The 16,934-nt window shown below is 29.8% G+C and overlaps 1 protein-coding gene across 1 annotated transcript; it reads right to left on the bottom strand.

Annotated features, from left to right (window-relative positions):
* Positions 1–5,441: 5,441 nt before the first annotated feature.
* On the bottom strand, positions 5,442–10,583 carry LOC108322582 (nuclear transcription factor Y subunit A-7). Its single transcript, XM_017554724.2, has 6 exons — positions 10,356–10,583; positions 9,573–9,627; positions 7,206–7,348; positions 6,352–6,453; positions 6,090–6,254; positions 5,442–5,964 (listed from the first exon to the last, which is right to left on the bottom strand). The coding sequence occupies exons 2-6, from the start codon at positions 9,595–9,597 to the stop codon at positions 5,779–5,781; spliced, it is 621 nt and encodes a 206-aa protein (XP_017410213.1). The 5' UTR covers positions 9,598–9,627; positions 10,356–10,583; the 3' UTR covers positions 5,442–5,778.
* Between the last annotated feature and the right edge of the window lie 6,351 nt (positions 10,584–16,934).

The following is a 16,934-nucleotide window of genomic DNA, read 5'->3' as shown; positions in this document are numbered from 1 at the left end:
ATTAATTAAATGAGTGTATCTAAATAATGGTACGTTTTTACATTGGATTTTCTATCATGATTTTTTTCTTAATTTGTTTTTTAGTATTTTGTACGAATAAAGATTTATATTATTTATGATTTTAAGAATTAGTGATAAATTTTTATTTCATTTTGTAAAAAAACATCTATAAAATATTTATTTATTTTAAAATTAAGTAGGCTAACCTATTTAATATACCAACATGTGGTTGGCTAGTTCCAACCAACATTTTTAAAACTTACAAAAGGATCTAGTTTACTAAGTGGGTTTAGTCTAATTAGTAGAAATCATAGCTATATCGAATGTCAAAGTTTTGTAGAAACTAAGCACATTTATGAGTTTTTCTTCTGTGAGAGCATTTAACGGATTCTTTAACTTTTTATTTCTTTTACTCTATTCTAATTGTATTCCTAAATATAGTTTTTATGCGCTTAAATTAGAATAATATTGTATTATAATCATAATTTTAAGATGATTTAATTATTATATAGAATAAAATAATGATCTTACATTCTAAAATAAATATTATTTATAAAATATTGAAGGCGACGAGTGATCAAGAAAAACATTATAAAAACATTTTTAGTATGAACACTCCCATCTAAGAATATTCTTTTATAAATAATCTCATTATCTTAGACTTGAAGTATTTTTTTATTAGAAACATTATATGTAAACAACAAAAGTCTATATAGTTAAGATTTAAAGAAGTTTGTCATTAGCTAGAAATGAAGAACATGTTTTGTAGTGTGGAAAGGATAACTTAATGGATGAGAATTCTTAAGAAAAGAGTTTTGTTTGTATATATATTACATATGTTTGTGTTGTTGTTTTCTGGTTGGTACGTGTTTCTATTTTCTTCCTCTTATTCCTCATCTTAATTGAAAGGTCAAAATTCCACACTTGTTTCATCAACCCAATATTCTAATTATCTTTTACTTTCTAACAAAAAATATATATTTGTTTGGAAATTGATCAAATATAAATATATTAATATGTGTTGTTTAATATAATAAAATAAAAACTTGGAGTCCTACAAATTGGGATTTTTTCATATAGATAATTATATTTTTAGTGTTTAGTTCAGAACTCGATTTTTGAAGAATCAAATTCTAAATATGTTTTTAATATGTTTTGACTTGATTTCTATAATTTACAGAAAAAACATGTTCATGTGAAAAATTCACGTATTGGTAAGAAAACAGTGAAATAATAATAAAAAAGATAGTGAAATATTAGAAAGCCTAATGCTATTAGCTTTGGAGATGCATCTTCGACTGTAATGAAAAGTGATGGAGAGAGAGAAAAAGTATAAAGATGTAAGATAAGGAATATTTTAAGTCATGAATAACTTTTTTGTTAACATTTTAAAAAAATATCAAATATAAAATATTATGTACCTCGAAATTTAAATACAAACTATTGAAATGAAAAGGAGATTAAAAAATATATTAATGATACGATTTCAATACAACAATTTTATTGAACTGTTATTTTTTATTTATTTTTTTATAATATGACCGTCATTGAATCGTTGCAATATTAAGGACTTTTCAAATTTAAAAATAAATATGTTATGTAGCTATTGTGGTTAAAAACATTAAATCCCTGATCTTGGAAGCAAAAAATCTTTAACCTTCAAACTTATATATATCAAATAAGTGCAAGTATAAATCAAAGAGTATTGTCAAAGACTTTAATGATTTTAGTGATAACATATAATACATATTTAGGTGTACTAACAAAGCTACTTAGTATGCAATAAATCACATAAGTCTTTGTTAAATGTAGTATTATATAAAATTTAAATGAATACTAAACATACAAAAATTAAACAATGTCTAAATAAGTTTAACAAAGCGATAAACAAACAAGGATCAAACAAAGACTTCAAACAACCACTATAAAAAAAAAAATAGATAACAGTACTACAGTAGAAAAAAAAATCTTATATGAGAAGTCAAGACACAAAATCAAATCAAATTTCAGAATGTCAATCTTTGAAGAAAGTTGGATTCATAATTTTCAAGGATGATTTCAGAATATTCAATGTTGTCAAAAGCATAGAAAAATATGTAGAATAATAGTCCTTCCCTCTTTACATTGATTGCAATAGAATGATTTACAAATGTGTACACAGTATATAAAGAAACATACATAATCTATAACTAGGGCGAGACATAAACTGAACTAAACTACATTTAACTGTACTATATTATATTTAATAAAACTGAACTGATTTTTACTAAAAACTAATTAACTTGTTTTATAGTTCAAGTTAAACAAACTGAACTTTAATAATTTTAGTGCAGTTAACTGGGATTAACTATGTGAACTGTATGTCTTTCTTCATTAGTTTTTTTTTCTTTCACGGTCAAAGATTTTCTGCTGCCATCACTGCCCTCTTTCTCCCTGCCAACACAACCAAGAAATCCTCCTTCTGACACGTTTTCGAATCATGTGATCGAAAATATCATGCAACCTGACGTATGAAACCGCCACATGTCCCTTGACGCCCTGCAAATCAAACGGCTTCAGCAAAGGAAAGTAGTCTCAGAGGTTAACCCTCCCTGCGTCCTCCATGATCCTCCACACCAGCTCCTTAAACTCCCATGCACTCTCGAACTTTGGATCTACCAAATCCTCCGAAAACACCGTGTTCGATACCAAGTTCAGCATCATCGCGAATGCCAGATTTCCAATTGGAACACCTTTTCCATTCGAACATTGCTTCCGAAGGTGCTCAACAAGTTATACGAGACTTTGTGTCATGTTTTCATCTGTAGGTTCCTGTGAAATCAGTTAGTGCATTTCAGGATTTGTACTCCACTGTATGTGTTTAGCTTGAAGGGAGCTTGAAATCAGTTAGTATATTATATTATGTCTCAACCAATTTTAAGTGCAGTGTACTTATGGAATAGTTTCTGCCTTTTTCTTTGTATTATGAAGGGAGCTTGAAACTCACTATTGCCCTCAAAACTGAAATCATGTTCCCTAGAATAGTTTCTGCCATTTTCTTTGTATTAAATGCTCTAATATGGGGACAAAAATGGTCTGGAGTAGTTCCATTTGGAACAATGTTTATTCACTGAACTGCACAATAAATAGTTAACTAAATTGTGAATTAAAAAACAGTTTATTGAACTGAACTGCAGTGTAACTGAACTAAAAAATAGTTCAGTTCAATTACTCTGAACCATATTTTAGTTCAGTGCAGTTTTCCTGAACTGGTTTATAGTTAACTATAAACTTCCATAGTGCAGTGAACTGTGGTGCAGTTTGCCCACCCCTATCTATAACAGTTCTTTTTAGAAAGTTTATAAATAGAAACAAAGTCATGCAAAAAAAAAAAATAGTGAATGGAATATATGTGATTTACATGTAAAAATATTGTTAGTAGACTTTATAGTGAATATTTTATTTACAAGAAAGAGTTGTTGTTTTGACTATTACATTCTTAAATAGAAATAGTTTCACTCTGACTAAGAATTATAATTTTTTTTCCTAGTAATAAGTATTTGATCTAATAATTGGTATTAGATCCAAGGTCACCAGTTCATTTTCTAATCGGACAGTTGTTCAAGACAAATAGTTTCAATTTGCATCAATTATCTTGTGACATAAGCTAGGTCATAATTGAAGAGTTTGATTCTTACTAGGACAAATTCCAATAAGGAGATTGTTGTAGTGTACATGAATGATCTCGTAGTGTATGTTGATGGGTTAAATTACAATTGAATTGTAGTGTTTGAGTTGCTATGTTGTTAAGTAGAAGGAGTTGCACCTTAACTTAATGTTATAACTTTTGGTCTAATGGTAAATGTTTGATCCAAAAAGATTCATTTTTTTCATCTTGAACAATAATACTCACCATAACAAGTTCAGTTGAAATATCAATCGTAATTTCAATACTAATCTCATCAATGAATGATTTGTGCACTCATTCCCAATACAAAAAAACTTCCTAATTAGAAAAGGAGCGACCATGACGATGAAAGTCAGTGGAAGTTATTCTAACATAACAAAGAAGTTAGATATAAATTAAAACAAACAATGTACCTAAACGATGTTCATTAGTGTGTTTGTTTTTTTATATGGATTTGGAGAAGTGGATTTGAGGAGGAAGAGAGGTGAATGTGTGATTATTTGGATTAAGGAAAAGATGGTGAAAAATAAAAGAATTTCCAATAAAATTTTATGAAAATTAGTTAGTAATGTAATGGATTTGATAGATTAAAAAGATATTTTAATTGATAAAAATAAAATATTATAATTTTTTCCTTTAAAGAATTAAAATCAAATAAAATTAGTGTTAATTAGGTTAAAATGAAATGTGAATTATTATCTAATATAAAAAATAAAAAATGATGAAATTATATTAAATTAAAATTGATTAAATTATTATTATTATTATTATCATCCACCAATTAAACAATGTCTGGATCTATTTATTAAGCATGTTGATTTGGGATGCATCTAGTTGCAGAAAATGTGTTGGAGCCATGCCTTGTAGAAGAAAATTGATTCTTCCTAATGGAGAAGAGAGGATAATCAATTCTCCTGCATTCAATTTTTCAAAATTAATGCATATAACATATAAGAATCCATTTTTCAAAATTAACTCATATGTGATAAATGAGAATATATTAAAGACAAAAAAAAAACTAAAATGAATAGAGTTGAAAGACTAAATGCAATCCTTCAAAGAAAAAAAAAGGGCAAAAATAATATACATAATATATAACATTGAAGTAAGTTATTTTAAATTTTAGCATAGTATGAAGTCATAAAGACAAATGAATTACTTAGATTCAAAACTCTTTCCCCTTGATTAAAAGTATTCAAGTTACTTTCTATACAGATTCTTAAATCATGAGCTTATGTACCTATCCTTATCCAATATATTCAAAACATAAATTGAATATTCTATAAATTAATTATTACTTACATTCTTGAATATTCTATAAATTAATCATTATTCACATTCAGTTGATAGTATATTATTTAGTAAAAACAAGACAATTATGTAGACATATTTCTTGTCTATTTTCAATATAATTTATGTTGACAAAAAAAATTATAGAGCACTCAGCAATAAAAATACTCACTTCACTCATTCCTCGTTAAGAAACCTCTAGTCAGTCTTATTAATGTCTACAGATAGAGATAGCAATATATATATATATATATATATATATATATATATATATATATATATATATATATATATATATATATATATATATATATATATATATAATTTTCTATGAGAATTATAATTTAAAAAAAAAAATTCAAATGCATCCCTTTTTAAAATAAACATTGATATAAACTTCAATACCAGTAAGAAATGTTGACCTTATTTATGTTTCTATCAATTTTACTGAACAGAAAGAACTAAAAATATCCATCACCAATCATGGTTGAAACTTGAAACTCCTTCAACTGCCTCCAGCAAGGTAAATAAACATGATCCATCCAAACATGGCTTCGGACAATCTAATCTCTCTAGAGTATCAAATACAAAAGAAATGCTCACCATAAAAATCTCACCTACCAAAGGCCAATATTTGATAAATCAGTTCAATTTACATTTTACCTGCATCATGCCACATCCTAACGTACCTACCACACAAAACCTAGAGTGTTTTTACAAAGCCAGAATGAAGCAATAGTGGGTTATCCAAGGCAGGTATTATTGATCTCTCACATACAATCGATCCCCCCACTGTCTAAGATATTGACATTTCTGTAGTTTCAGGATGTCCTATCTGATGACGTTTGATCATTTTTATCAGAATTGAGATTGATATTGGATTGTGATTTGTCTGCTGATGCTACATCATTATGCTCGTTCTCTTCTTTCTTTGAATTCAGAAACCGACCACCACATCCTCTCGGTCTTCTCAGTGCGTGCATGTGTCGAGATTCATGCAAGTATGGCTGCAACATTTATTACAGGACAAGAGCAAGTAAGTACCTCTACATAGGAAGTCAAGTAAGAAACTTACAACAATAGAACATTGGTGTCATTAGAACGAAATATATAGAAGCAGAGAATGATATACCTTCCTATTTCTTATAGCTTTATTTTCTGATTCAGCTTTAGCACGGGATTGTCTACGTCTCAATATACCGTGATATTGTTTTGCATTGACAAACACGGGCTCCTCAACTGCATCAGTTGGGAGAGGAACACCAGCTTGCTGAATTCCCATTAACTGAAGATGGACCTGGAACAGGACATGATTCAATAATTGGAGGATAAGAAAAGGATACAAGGAGACACCAGAATATTAACAGAATCAACATTAAAAGATTAGAGCAAACCATTGGCTGTCCACCATAGGCTTGTGGGGGATAAGGTTGAGTATCATAGGGAGCAAAGATGCTTCTATAATAAGGATCTGGATATGGATACACAGGTGGTACCTTCAATTATATAACAAAGTAAAATAAATCAGTAACACGTATAGAACATTTTCATTCTAAAATAAAATACCAAGAACAGTACTAGCGAAAACGGTGATTTGGGGCATACTTTAATATCATGTCCAAATAAAAAGTGACACAAGCATTCGCTTGGGAAATCATTCATTTACCTCAACAGCTATGACAAAAAAGATACGGTTTCTTTAAAATCAACCTTAATAACCCACACACAACCACTGAAGAAAACTAATGTGAAAGAAAAACTTCAGATTGAATAATTATTTGCTAGTCCAGAAGCCTTGAGTCTTCTGTTAACTAGAACAAGATCGATAAATCTATGGCATCCAGAAATCTTTTCACATAATTGCTGCTTTGAAATCGGCTTGTTGTAGCACATGGGGACTCACCTTAATGGATAAAACGTAATGTAAAAATACTAATTTATTCATGAATTAGAGGAAGAATAAACCTGGGCAAAATTTTCATCATGATTTGATAATATTCAGATTCAATTTGCTTCAATGACAAAACAACGGCAACGTGTGTCTATCTTATACTTACAACAGGCAAGACAAATTGGATGATATCTAATGGTTATGGCCCATACAAAAAACAAATCATTCCTTAGTAACTCTGGAATTAATCAAATATTAGGATGAGATTCAATGAGGACTGATGGCGTCAAATAATTGAAGAAAGGTGTCTCTTTTAAGACAATCAGAATGAAACCCAAAGAGAGACGAAGTTCATACCATTGCATGCCCAGCTCCAAGCTGGCCAGGTGTTGCATACTGTACATTGACATTCTGGGTTCTAATAGCGGAATCAGAAATTCCATTTGTAGACGGGGACTGCACTTGGGATTCTGACTGGTGCTGCCCTTCATCTTCATTATCTGCATAAACATTTTGTTGCATAAGTTCAGACAGTAAATATGTTCTCCGAATAGAGTGAAGGAACAAGTAAAATGCTTCAATTTAAGAAAAACCTCAAAATTCCAATAGGATTAATAGCTAAGATGCTAAATCCAAAACAAAACAAAATATCTTAAAAACGAACCTAGTACAGTATTTTATAATGCATGTGAAACAATCAGAATGCAAAAAACATCTATCATAAATGGAACACAAACTCCAGATTTCAGTTGAGTCTGTAAATACAGAAGAAACAGAGATTGTCAAAAACATTAGTTGAAGTGAACTTTTCTACCCAAATTTGTCACCTGCTAAACATGTGACAACTTACAATTTAACTCTTTTCATCTCAAACTAATGCGCACTTTTTTGGTGGAGGACAATTTCCTCTGTGATGTAACGGGGATCTTGCTACAAACTCCTGCACACTAATTGCCTTTATAAATCTCTAAATAATTAGCTTGAATGTGGGAAAATTGAATATATCACTCAAGAAAACAGATAATTATAAACAAAGTTCAAAAGGAAATACAAAGGAGACCCGATACCAGGAAATGAATAAACCATAAATAAAAAAAGGTGAGTAATTACAATGCGTGGATGGATATGAATAATATTAATAGTTAACATAGTTTAAACCCCTTCACAATTCCCCACGCTACAGTGAGGCATAGTGAGGGAAAACATCAAACAGACATTTAGGCTTTGCTTGTTACGGGTATCAGTATTAGAGTATAGCACTACACATGAATAAATTCATAGTTCTTACAATTTACCATTTTCACATGATAAAATTTTAGAATCTAGAATGCACACTGGAGTTGCCGAGGGAAGGTTCTACTCTAATGAACAACAAAGCAATAATATTAACAGTTTAAATATGTTTTTAGCCTCTTAAATTGGAGTAGGTGTTTTTGACTTCCAAATTTAAAATTGATCATTTTATACCCTGCAATTTCAAAAATGTTTCTTTTAGTCCATCTGCCATAAATATCATTAAATATTAAATATATATAATTAACAATTTGCTAATGGCAAGCTGTTTTGATTTTGCATTCTTATCTCATCATTAAATACTTAAGAACATGTTTATTTTTCTTCCAAAGTACTCCTTTGGACAACATGTATGCATAAGACAATTGGGCAAAGGGATAAACAAGCTTTTTTCAAATTACAAGGACTAAAAAGATTAATTTTAAATTTGAAAGATAAAATTAACTCAAATTTGAGGAATTAAAAATATATTTAAGCCATTTATTAACATATTATGTAGGACAGAAAGGTGGCCAGTGCAGGAGTTAGTTAAAAACAAAGATAAAGTATTCGAGGATTACAGGACTTACTAAAATTTAAAGAATTTTAGAAGTTTCAAATTTTTTTAAAATAACAAAATGAGATACTATGAAAGCTAAAATACGATATTTATAAATGCTTAACGATAGCATGAAACCATATGTAAAAACTAAAAATATAACAGCTAGGAAATGTTGATTGCAGTCCCTAGGCATGACATCAAAACAAAGATGCTTCTCAGAAAAACAGCACACCATAAATAGCAAAAGAAGAATATAAGAAATAAGTCATATTATGCAGCTTCAGTGCAAGAGTGTGAATTCAATGACTTGTGTGATTAAAAGATAGGCAACCTCAAAGACAGCGAGTTGTAGATCAGTGATACTGAGAGGTCAATATCATTTAATGCAAACTAATAATTTTAATAATTTTCAAGAGGTAATTAATAAAACAAAGGGTAACATCCAGTTTAGTTGCCTGTATGAATTGTAGCCAAAGATTAAAAGTTACTAGACAGTAAGTAAGAAACATAAGTTTTTATGAAAAGATCCTAACTTTCTGTTTCTGAAAATTATCATTTTTTCTTTAAGAAAGGTATTCTTTTACCCTTTTTTGTTATTTTCACAAAAAGAATAAATCCATGACACAGCAATATTAAATGCAAATTTGCTGCACTCAAAACAGTAGCTATTCATCTTTCCCAATTTCAACTTAATGTTTAGTAGAAACTTCTCCATTAACAATTCCTTAGACAGAGATGAGCTATTGTTGTTGTAGCGATTCCACTAGACACAAAAACACCAATTATATTGCTCCATATGTTGTTAACTAAACTTGGGACATGCAGTTAATCTACTCGTCATAAATAGGAAAGTTACAAATAGTAAACTGCACCAAGTTCATGTAAAATACCAGTAAGGTTGTGAGCAGAGGTCATGTTTCGAGTAGGGCGTAACACTATCCAAACCTGGAACCGAATTTGTAGACAGAAGTTAGGAGTATTACAGCCACAAGCTACATAGATAAAACAGAGTAAAAGAAGCTGAAACGAAAACTAAAACAGCAACAGTATATACGATTTATAGCTCTTCAACTGAACTTACATATTGGATATACCATAAAGGCAGAACAAAGACAGACAAAAGCACATATCAGAGATGGATGTACTGTAGAGATCAGATCACAAATAAGCGACGATAAAAATAGTTTGCTACTATTTGTTACAGTTGTTCACTGGCCCTTGTAGCATGAGTAGAAGGAATAAAAATATAAAGAAAAATCAACCATGAAACATAAAATTTCAAATAAAGCGACAACAGAACATTTGAATAAGAGAATTTCCCCAAACCAACCGAACAAAGAATTCCAAAATTGCAAGCAAAACCGGGTAGAGCGAGAAAATAACAGTTGGGTTAGTTACAGAGCACCCACAAGCTCAAGATAAAAAATTGCAAACACAAACAACCCCAAGAGCATGTCAACCCCAACAAATTCACGCCTTTCTTGTGATTACACATTCGCTTGGAGTGATATCAGCGAAAATTGAAAAGCAAGAAACAGTAAAGGAAGAAAAGACAGAGAAAATAATAATTGTTGGGAGAATTAAATCGAAAAGCGGAAAACGAGAATTTGGTTGGTGATTGATTGAAGTGAATTGGAGGGAAGAAAATTAGGGTTTAGGAATTGGAAATTAACCTTGAAGAAGTTGAATTATTGTGGTCGAGAGAAAGTGGTTGCGGTGGTGTGAAGAAGAATGTGTTGTGTTGCGTAGCGTTTGTGGGTACACAGCTACTACGCTGGACCCTCCCTATCCACACACCAAATCCTGCTGCATCTTTCTTTTGCTTCTATTTCCCCACAGATACTTCCTTTCTCTTTCCTTTTTCTTTCTCTTCTCTATGTGTGGTTGGATCTTCCCCAACAATATTCTTTTCAAACCTCTCAACTTTTTATTCTTATTATTATTATTATATAAAAAATTCATTTCATAATACAAAATATACCAATATGCAAATTTACGTTTTTTCTTTCGATAATAAACTATGTAATTTTTCTATTATTATTTTTGCCTTTTTAAGAACACAATTAGTAACATAAGATTCATAATAACTTCAATATTTTGGTCAAATAATTAAAGTAGACTTCATTTACTAGATTTATAGAACTCCGTTTAGTCCAAACTGACATTTAGATTATATTTTATCTGCTTTGACTTGACTTGATCAATTGAAAATTCACTCACCTGATTGATTTAGTCCATATCTTTTAGTTTATATAAATATATTTGTATATATTAAAAAAATATTTCAAATATTATTTAATTTATGCTAATAATGTTTTGAAGTTTAAAATTATAATCATAATTTTAAATTTTATTTATTATTTTATATATTAGAACTTTGATATAAAAATAATCGAAATGATATATATATATATATATTATGTTTTTATTCGCTTAATGTAAAGTATTTAGTAATTCAACAATTTGATATGTAGCAAATGCAGATCTGAGACAGAAGGACAAAACTGTAGGTTTGTGTTTTTTTAAGATAGATTTGAAGAGAGTAAGTGGAAATTTGAGTAGACTTCAGGGAACGAATTTTAGAATTTTATTTCAAAGGATTTGAACATAAGTTCAGTAGATTTGATAACAAAGTTTATGAAAATTTGTGAGTAATTTGACTGAAATAGAAAAAAAATATTTTAAAAATTTAAAATTTAAGATTATTATTTTATTTTTATAATTAAAATTAATATATTATTATTATTTAATATAATCGTCTGTCTAAAAGTTCAGAGTTATGTAGTTCTTTAAGGAAAGTTTAGTAAGGTGAGATTTGCACACACTAATATATTATAAATTGGTCTTATTTCTAGTCAAAGAAAGTTTAGTAAGGTGAGATTTGCACACACTAATATATTATAAATTGGTCTTTTTCCTTATAAATTGGTCTTTTTAAGGAAAAATAGTTGTCGATATCCGTTTTGCCTTAAACGGATGTTGACATCCGCTCACGGATGCTCACATCCGTTTAAAGATTACATGTTTATTTTTCAGTTTATTTTTATTAGATTTTTTTTATATTAATTTTAGAGATATTTTAATAATGTAATTTATATGTTTTGATGTATTATTTTTTAATATATTTTTGATGTATTTTAATAATGTATTTTTGAAGATCTATATTGTTATTAGTTTATATTTATATTTTCTATATTTTGCACGTTATGCGACATCCATTCATGGCATGTTATCTTCTTCCTCCGAACACACGCACACACAGAGAAAACAAAAAACACACGACAAAACACAAACCACCACAACATCAACCACATAACAAACACAATATATTCAATACATTTATAAAAAAAAATTAAGAATATCATGCAAATGAAGCAAGAAACGAAGAAACGAAGATCCAAAAACTAACATCTCGTAGACCCAAGACGCGAAGCACCACCGTCGCACCGCCGAATGACCACCGCAAACTCCCCGCACCGTCGTCCGGAAAGAGAGAAAGTGAGACTTAGAGAGTTGGGGGTGGGGCTATGTAAACGAATATGGAGGAGAGAAGTAAGAGATGGGAGATGAGAAGAAACGAACCTGGTGGAGTTGGGGGTGAGAATCTGAAAAGAGAGAAGGAGAGTTGGGAGGTGGGGCTGAGTGAAAAGTGAAAATGGATAAAAATATAGGGTTTGAGTTTAAAGTAAATAAATAAGGTTAAAAGTAAAAAATATTTTTTTGTAATTAAAAAACTTTTGCAAAAGGTTGAGGAGGTGAAGGGAGAAGAGGTGGTGGTGGAGGGAGCAACACCCTAAGAATTAAAGGCAAATTAAATATATAATTTTATTCTTATTTATAGGTGCATAGTTTAACATTTAGAACCTCAGATTAAAATACTTTTGTCTTAACTTAATCATCAATTTATATTTCAATTGATCCGATAGGAAATTTAACTTATAGGTTTAAACTCTCGGATCGTCCTTATATTTGTTGGGGAATCTCAAGTGGTTACTCATTTTTTAAACTGTCAAAATTTGGTCATATATTTGTAAAATTGAACCAATTTTGTCCTCTCCTTTAAGTTTTGATAGACGGCGTTGAAAGGTGCTGAGTTGTATTTTTTATTAAATGGTGTGGCATTGTGTATTAAATTGAATGAGTTATGGGTTATTGAATAACCATTCCACGTAGAAAAGTAAATTTTTCCACACTGCTTCTTCCTCAACTGCACACTAACCCGACGAGCCATTGGACATTGTTGTTTGCTGGGACGAGCACTGGATGCGCGTTGGTGTTGGTGACCGCAAAGTTCATGGATCGGACTCTGGGTGGGTTCGACATGGCAAATCCTGCACTAAAAAACCCTTCTTCTCGAACTCACTCTCAAGTCAATGCCCAATTCGAAATTCAAATTTTAAACCTTCTCAAACAAAATAAAAAAAAAAGTTATTTGTTTTTCGTGAGTAAAATCTTGGGATTTTGAAATTTGAGTAGTGGGACTGCTTACCAGGTTCGAAGATTGGTGATGATTTTTCATGGTGGCTCTTGACATGCGAAGTGGTGGTGCTGATTTGAAGTTTGCGATTTTGGATTTTAGGGTTTATTTGCAGGTTCGATTTGTGACTAAAGCTCCCGCGATCGACTCACGTTTCAAGGGTTTTCCTTTTGTCTAGTTATTAATTTCTTATTTGCAGGTTGGATCAGTGAAGAAGGTGTGAAGGTTTTTTCAACCCTTCCATTTCGGTGGATCCCTTCATCAAGATGCCACTCCACAGATCCTCCTCCCAAATAAAGAGGCTTTTTCACATTGCAGTCACTACCTCTGACTCTGTCTACAACATGTGGCAGTGCAGAGTGATGTACTTTTGGTACAACAAATTCAAGCATGGACCCCAATTTGGGATGGGAGGCTTCACTGAGATCCTTCATTCTAGGAAGCCTGACCAGTTCATGGATGAGATCCCCACCTTTGTTGCTCAGACTTTACCTGATGGGATGGATCAGGTTTTGCTTTTCTTCTTGCACAATTATGTTTTCTGTGTGGATGTTATTCTTATGAAGTTGAAAAAATTGAATTTTTTTAAAATGGGGAGGTGGGGGTGGGGGGGGGGGGGGGGGGGGGGGGGGGTTTCTATTTCTGAATGATTGAAAAATCTTATGAATTTGTGGGAATGGTATAACATTGTAAAAGGTTTTTAACTATTTTTCGACAACATGGTAATATGTTGACTTTTGTTTTCTGTAATTTCAAGTGGTTGGGTTGTGTTTCTCTACCGCAATGACTGTGACTATTCAGAACAAAAGAACGAACTAATTAAGGCGCGACTTGGGATTTAAGGTTTTTCTGGCTTTGGTTTGAGTTTGCAGGTTGACGAAGATGGAGAAGAAGGTTCCTGGTGGGTTCTGTTTTTGGTAGCGCGTTTTCTGGTTGGGTCAGAAGAAGATGGTGGATCACATTTTTTAACGCCGTTTGTCAAAACTTAACGGAGATGGCAAAATTGACTCAATTTTACAAATATATAAACCAAATTTTGACAGTTTAAAAAGCGAGTACCCACTTGAGATTCCTCAACAAATATGAAGACGATCCGAGTGTTTAAACCTAACTTATATTATGAATGCTCAAGATATAAAGTAGTTGCAAAAATATATTGAACTAAATAAGGTTTATTCCTTAAACTTTAATATAAAATTACAATTCATTTTTTTTTAGTTTAATCCTAAACTTAAAAAGTTAAATAAATATAATTATATTATTTATTATAAAAGTTTAAAAATAAACTATATCAAATTGATATGAAAACAAATTCTAATTAAACAACATTAGAAACGGTAAAGATATTTAATTTAAATAATTTTTATGTTAAATATTTTATTTGTATTATTTTATTGAATATTTTTAATTTTATCATCATATTAAATACTTTAACAAGAGTAACATTATATATATATATATATATATATATATTTAATTTCATGTTGGAAAAGTTAGATTATGATATTCCTTCGTGAATCTCCTTGAAAATCTTTTCCTGGAAAACTTGATTGAAAATAATTTCCGAAAAAAATTATTTCCTCAGGACTTAATTTTTAAAATGAAAAAATTTAAATATAATAATTCTCCAATTTGAAATTATTGAAAACAAAAATTTCTCTACTACCAAACATCTCGTGTAGTAAAACTAAATATAAGGTTAAAGAGATATTTACTTAAAAATAGAGATGTGATATATATGGTCATCCAGGGATTTAAGTAAATTTAACTCATCGGATAATTTTGATTTTATGACAAATTAATTGTCGCAAGATTTTAAGTATGAATTGTAATTATATTTTTAATAATAATAACTATTTAACTTTTAATTTTACATGTATTTTATTTTTCAATCATCTTAAACATGTTTTATTATTTGTTTAATAAACTTTCAGGTGTTCTATTTTTTTATTTGTTTTAGATTTTCTATTTTTTTATTTGTTTTAGATTTTCTATTTTTTTTTTTACTTTTTAATAGAATAACCAGCCCATTACTTTATGCACCCAACAAATTACTTTCTGCACCCAAAACATTTCAATATACTCAACTATACGCAGTTGCATAATAAAAGTTATTCAGAATGAGCATTCCAAGAAGGTAAAATGTGTTTTTAATATTTTTAATTATTTATTTTAGAACTTTCAACAATGAAATTTATCAATATATTCTTAATAATTTAAATTTTATTCAAGAATATTATTTGGATAACGATCCTTATATTTAACTTTCAGAAATCAATGACTCTTAAATATTCTTACTAGTAGCAAATAATTTTTCTATAAGGGACTCAGATAACTTTCCTCTCCACCCAAATGTCATCTCAACCATTCAAATAAATAATTTCATTTCCCTTCTATTATTTTTATTATTTCTCAATAATTAAGAGGTGTGGTAAGAAATTGTGAAGATATAAAAAGTAATTATAGTCTATTTACAATAGTATATTTAAATGGTGTTTTCATGAATTAAACCAAAGGATCCTATTGAAATAAATTGTTCAAATTAAGCTGTATAATATTAGTTATTGTTAAATTTGCTAATATTATTTTTTAGAAGTATAATTTGTGATAATTTAGAAAATAGTATAAAAGTAGTAATAGTTTTTAAAAATATGATACTATAATATTTTAATTATAAAAGGTCAAGGTTATAAATAGGTTTTTTTTATTAAAAAAAGTTTATTTTATAAAAATCATCATCTCTCTAGATTTTTTTTCTTCTAAACTTTTCCTCTACCTTCTCTTTATATTTATAATCTCAACTTCATCTTTTTGAAGATTAAGGATCCTAAGATTTCTCTTTGTTAAAATTTCACATATTCACTTAATGAGATTGAAGAACATAGTCAACTTACTTTTTGTCTTTTTTAAGTAGTTTTGACTCTTTGAGTGGGTATATATATAGTTATAATAAGAGTTTTCTTTGCCTAGTTCGTACATCTTATGGTAAATAGAGCTCTAAGGAGCATCTGAGCAAAAACTGTCAATATAATTAAATTAAGGAAAGTTAATTTTAATCTTTGCACGTCTAACTTTCATTTGATTTGGTTATTGGTTTTCTATGGGTTGATGGTTGAATTAGTATATTAGTCTTGCTTGATCTTGACTGAATTGGTTGAGAAAATGTATAATTGTGTTAATTAATGAAATGATATCCAATGTTGTGAAATTTGAGATTCATTTGTTATAGGCTATCTTTAGTTCAAATAAGTCATTTTTATCAAATCGGTGTTGTTTATGAGTTGTTTTGTTTATACAAGAAAAACTCCTACTTAAGCTAAAAATAGCCTCTTTTATGTAGTTTTGGGTTATGTAAACTCGTTAGGTCGCTCACTGAGCAAGTGTTGAAATTGAGTTTGGCATAGAGGTAGAAGAAGGCTTCTCGTTAGGCGAGTGTCAAATATAGGTTTTGGTAGATATATAGGGGAGGTTTTCTTGTTGGGTGAGCCAACCTCTCAGTACACAAGTTCATATTTCCTACTCTGAGTCATTTCAAAAAATTTTGGATTCTTATTTCGTTAATTGTTGGATTAAGTTAAAATTTTGACAGTTAATCCTAGACATGTGAATTATATGAATGAAAAGGGAAGAAGTCATCATAAATTCTATTAGATTTACAAACTCACACACAATATTTTAATCGATGTGGTGAGAGTTGAAAATGATTCTTATGACAAGATTTGTGGTGGAATCTCCTTTTTGGTCCATGAATTGAACTTACCTTGGTTATGTGGGG

Source organism: Vigna angularis, chromosome 1, assembly GCF_016808095.1.
Source record: "Vigna angularis cultivar LongXiaoDou No.4 chromosome 1, ASM1680809v1, whole genome shotgun sequence".
Lineage (NCBI taxonomy): Eukaryota > Viridiplantae > Streptophyta > Magnoliopsida > Fabales > Fabaceae > Vigna > Vigna angularis.
Note: the sequence above shows the minus strand (reverse complement) of the source record. Positions and strands in the feature narration are given on the sequence as shown.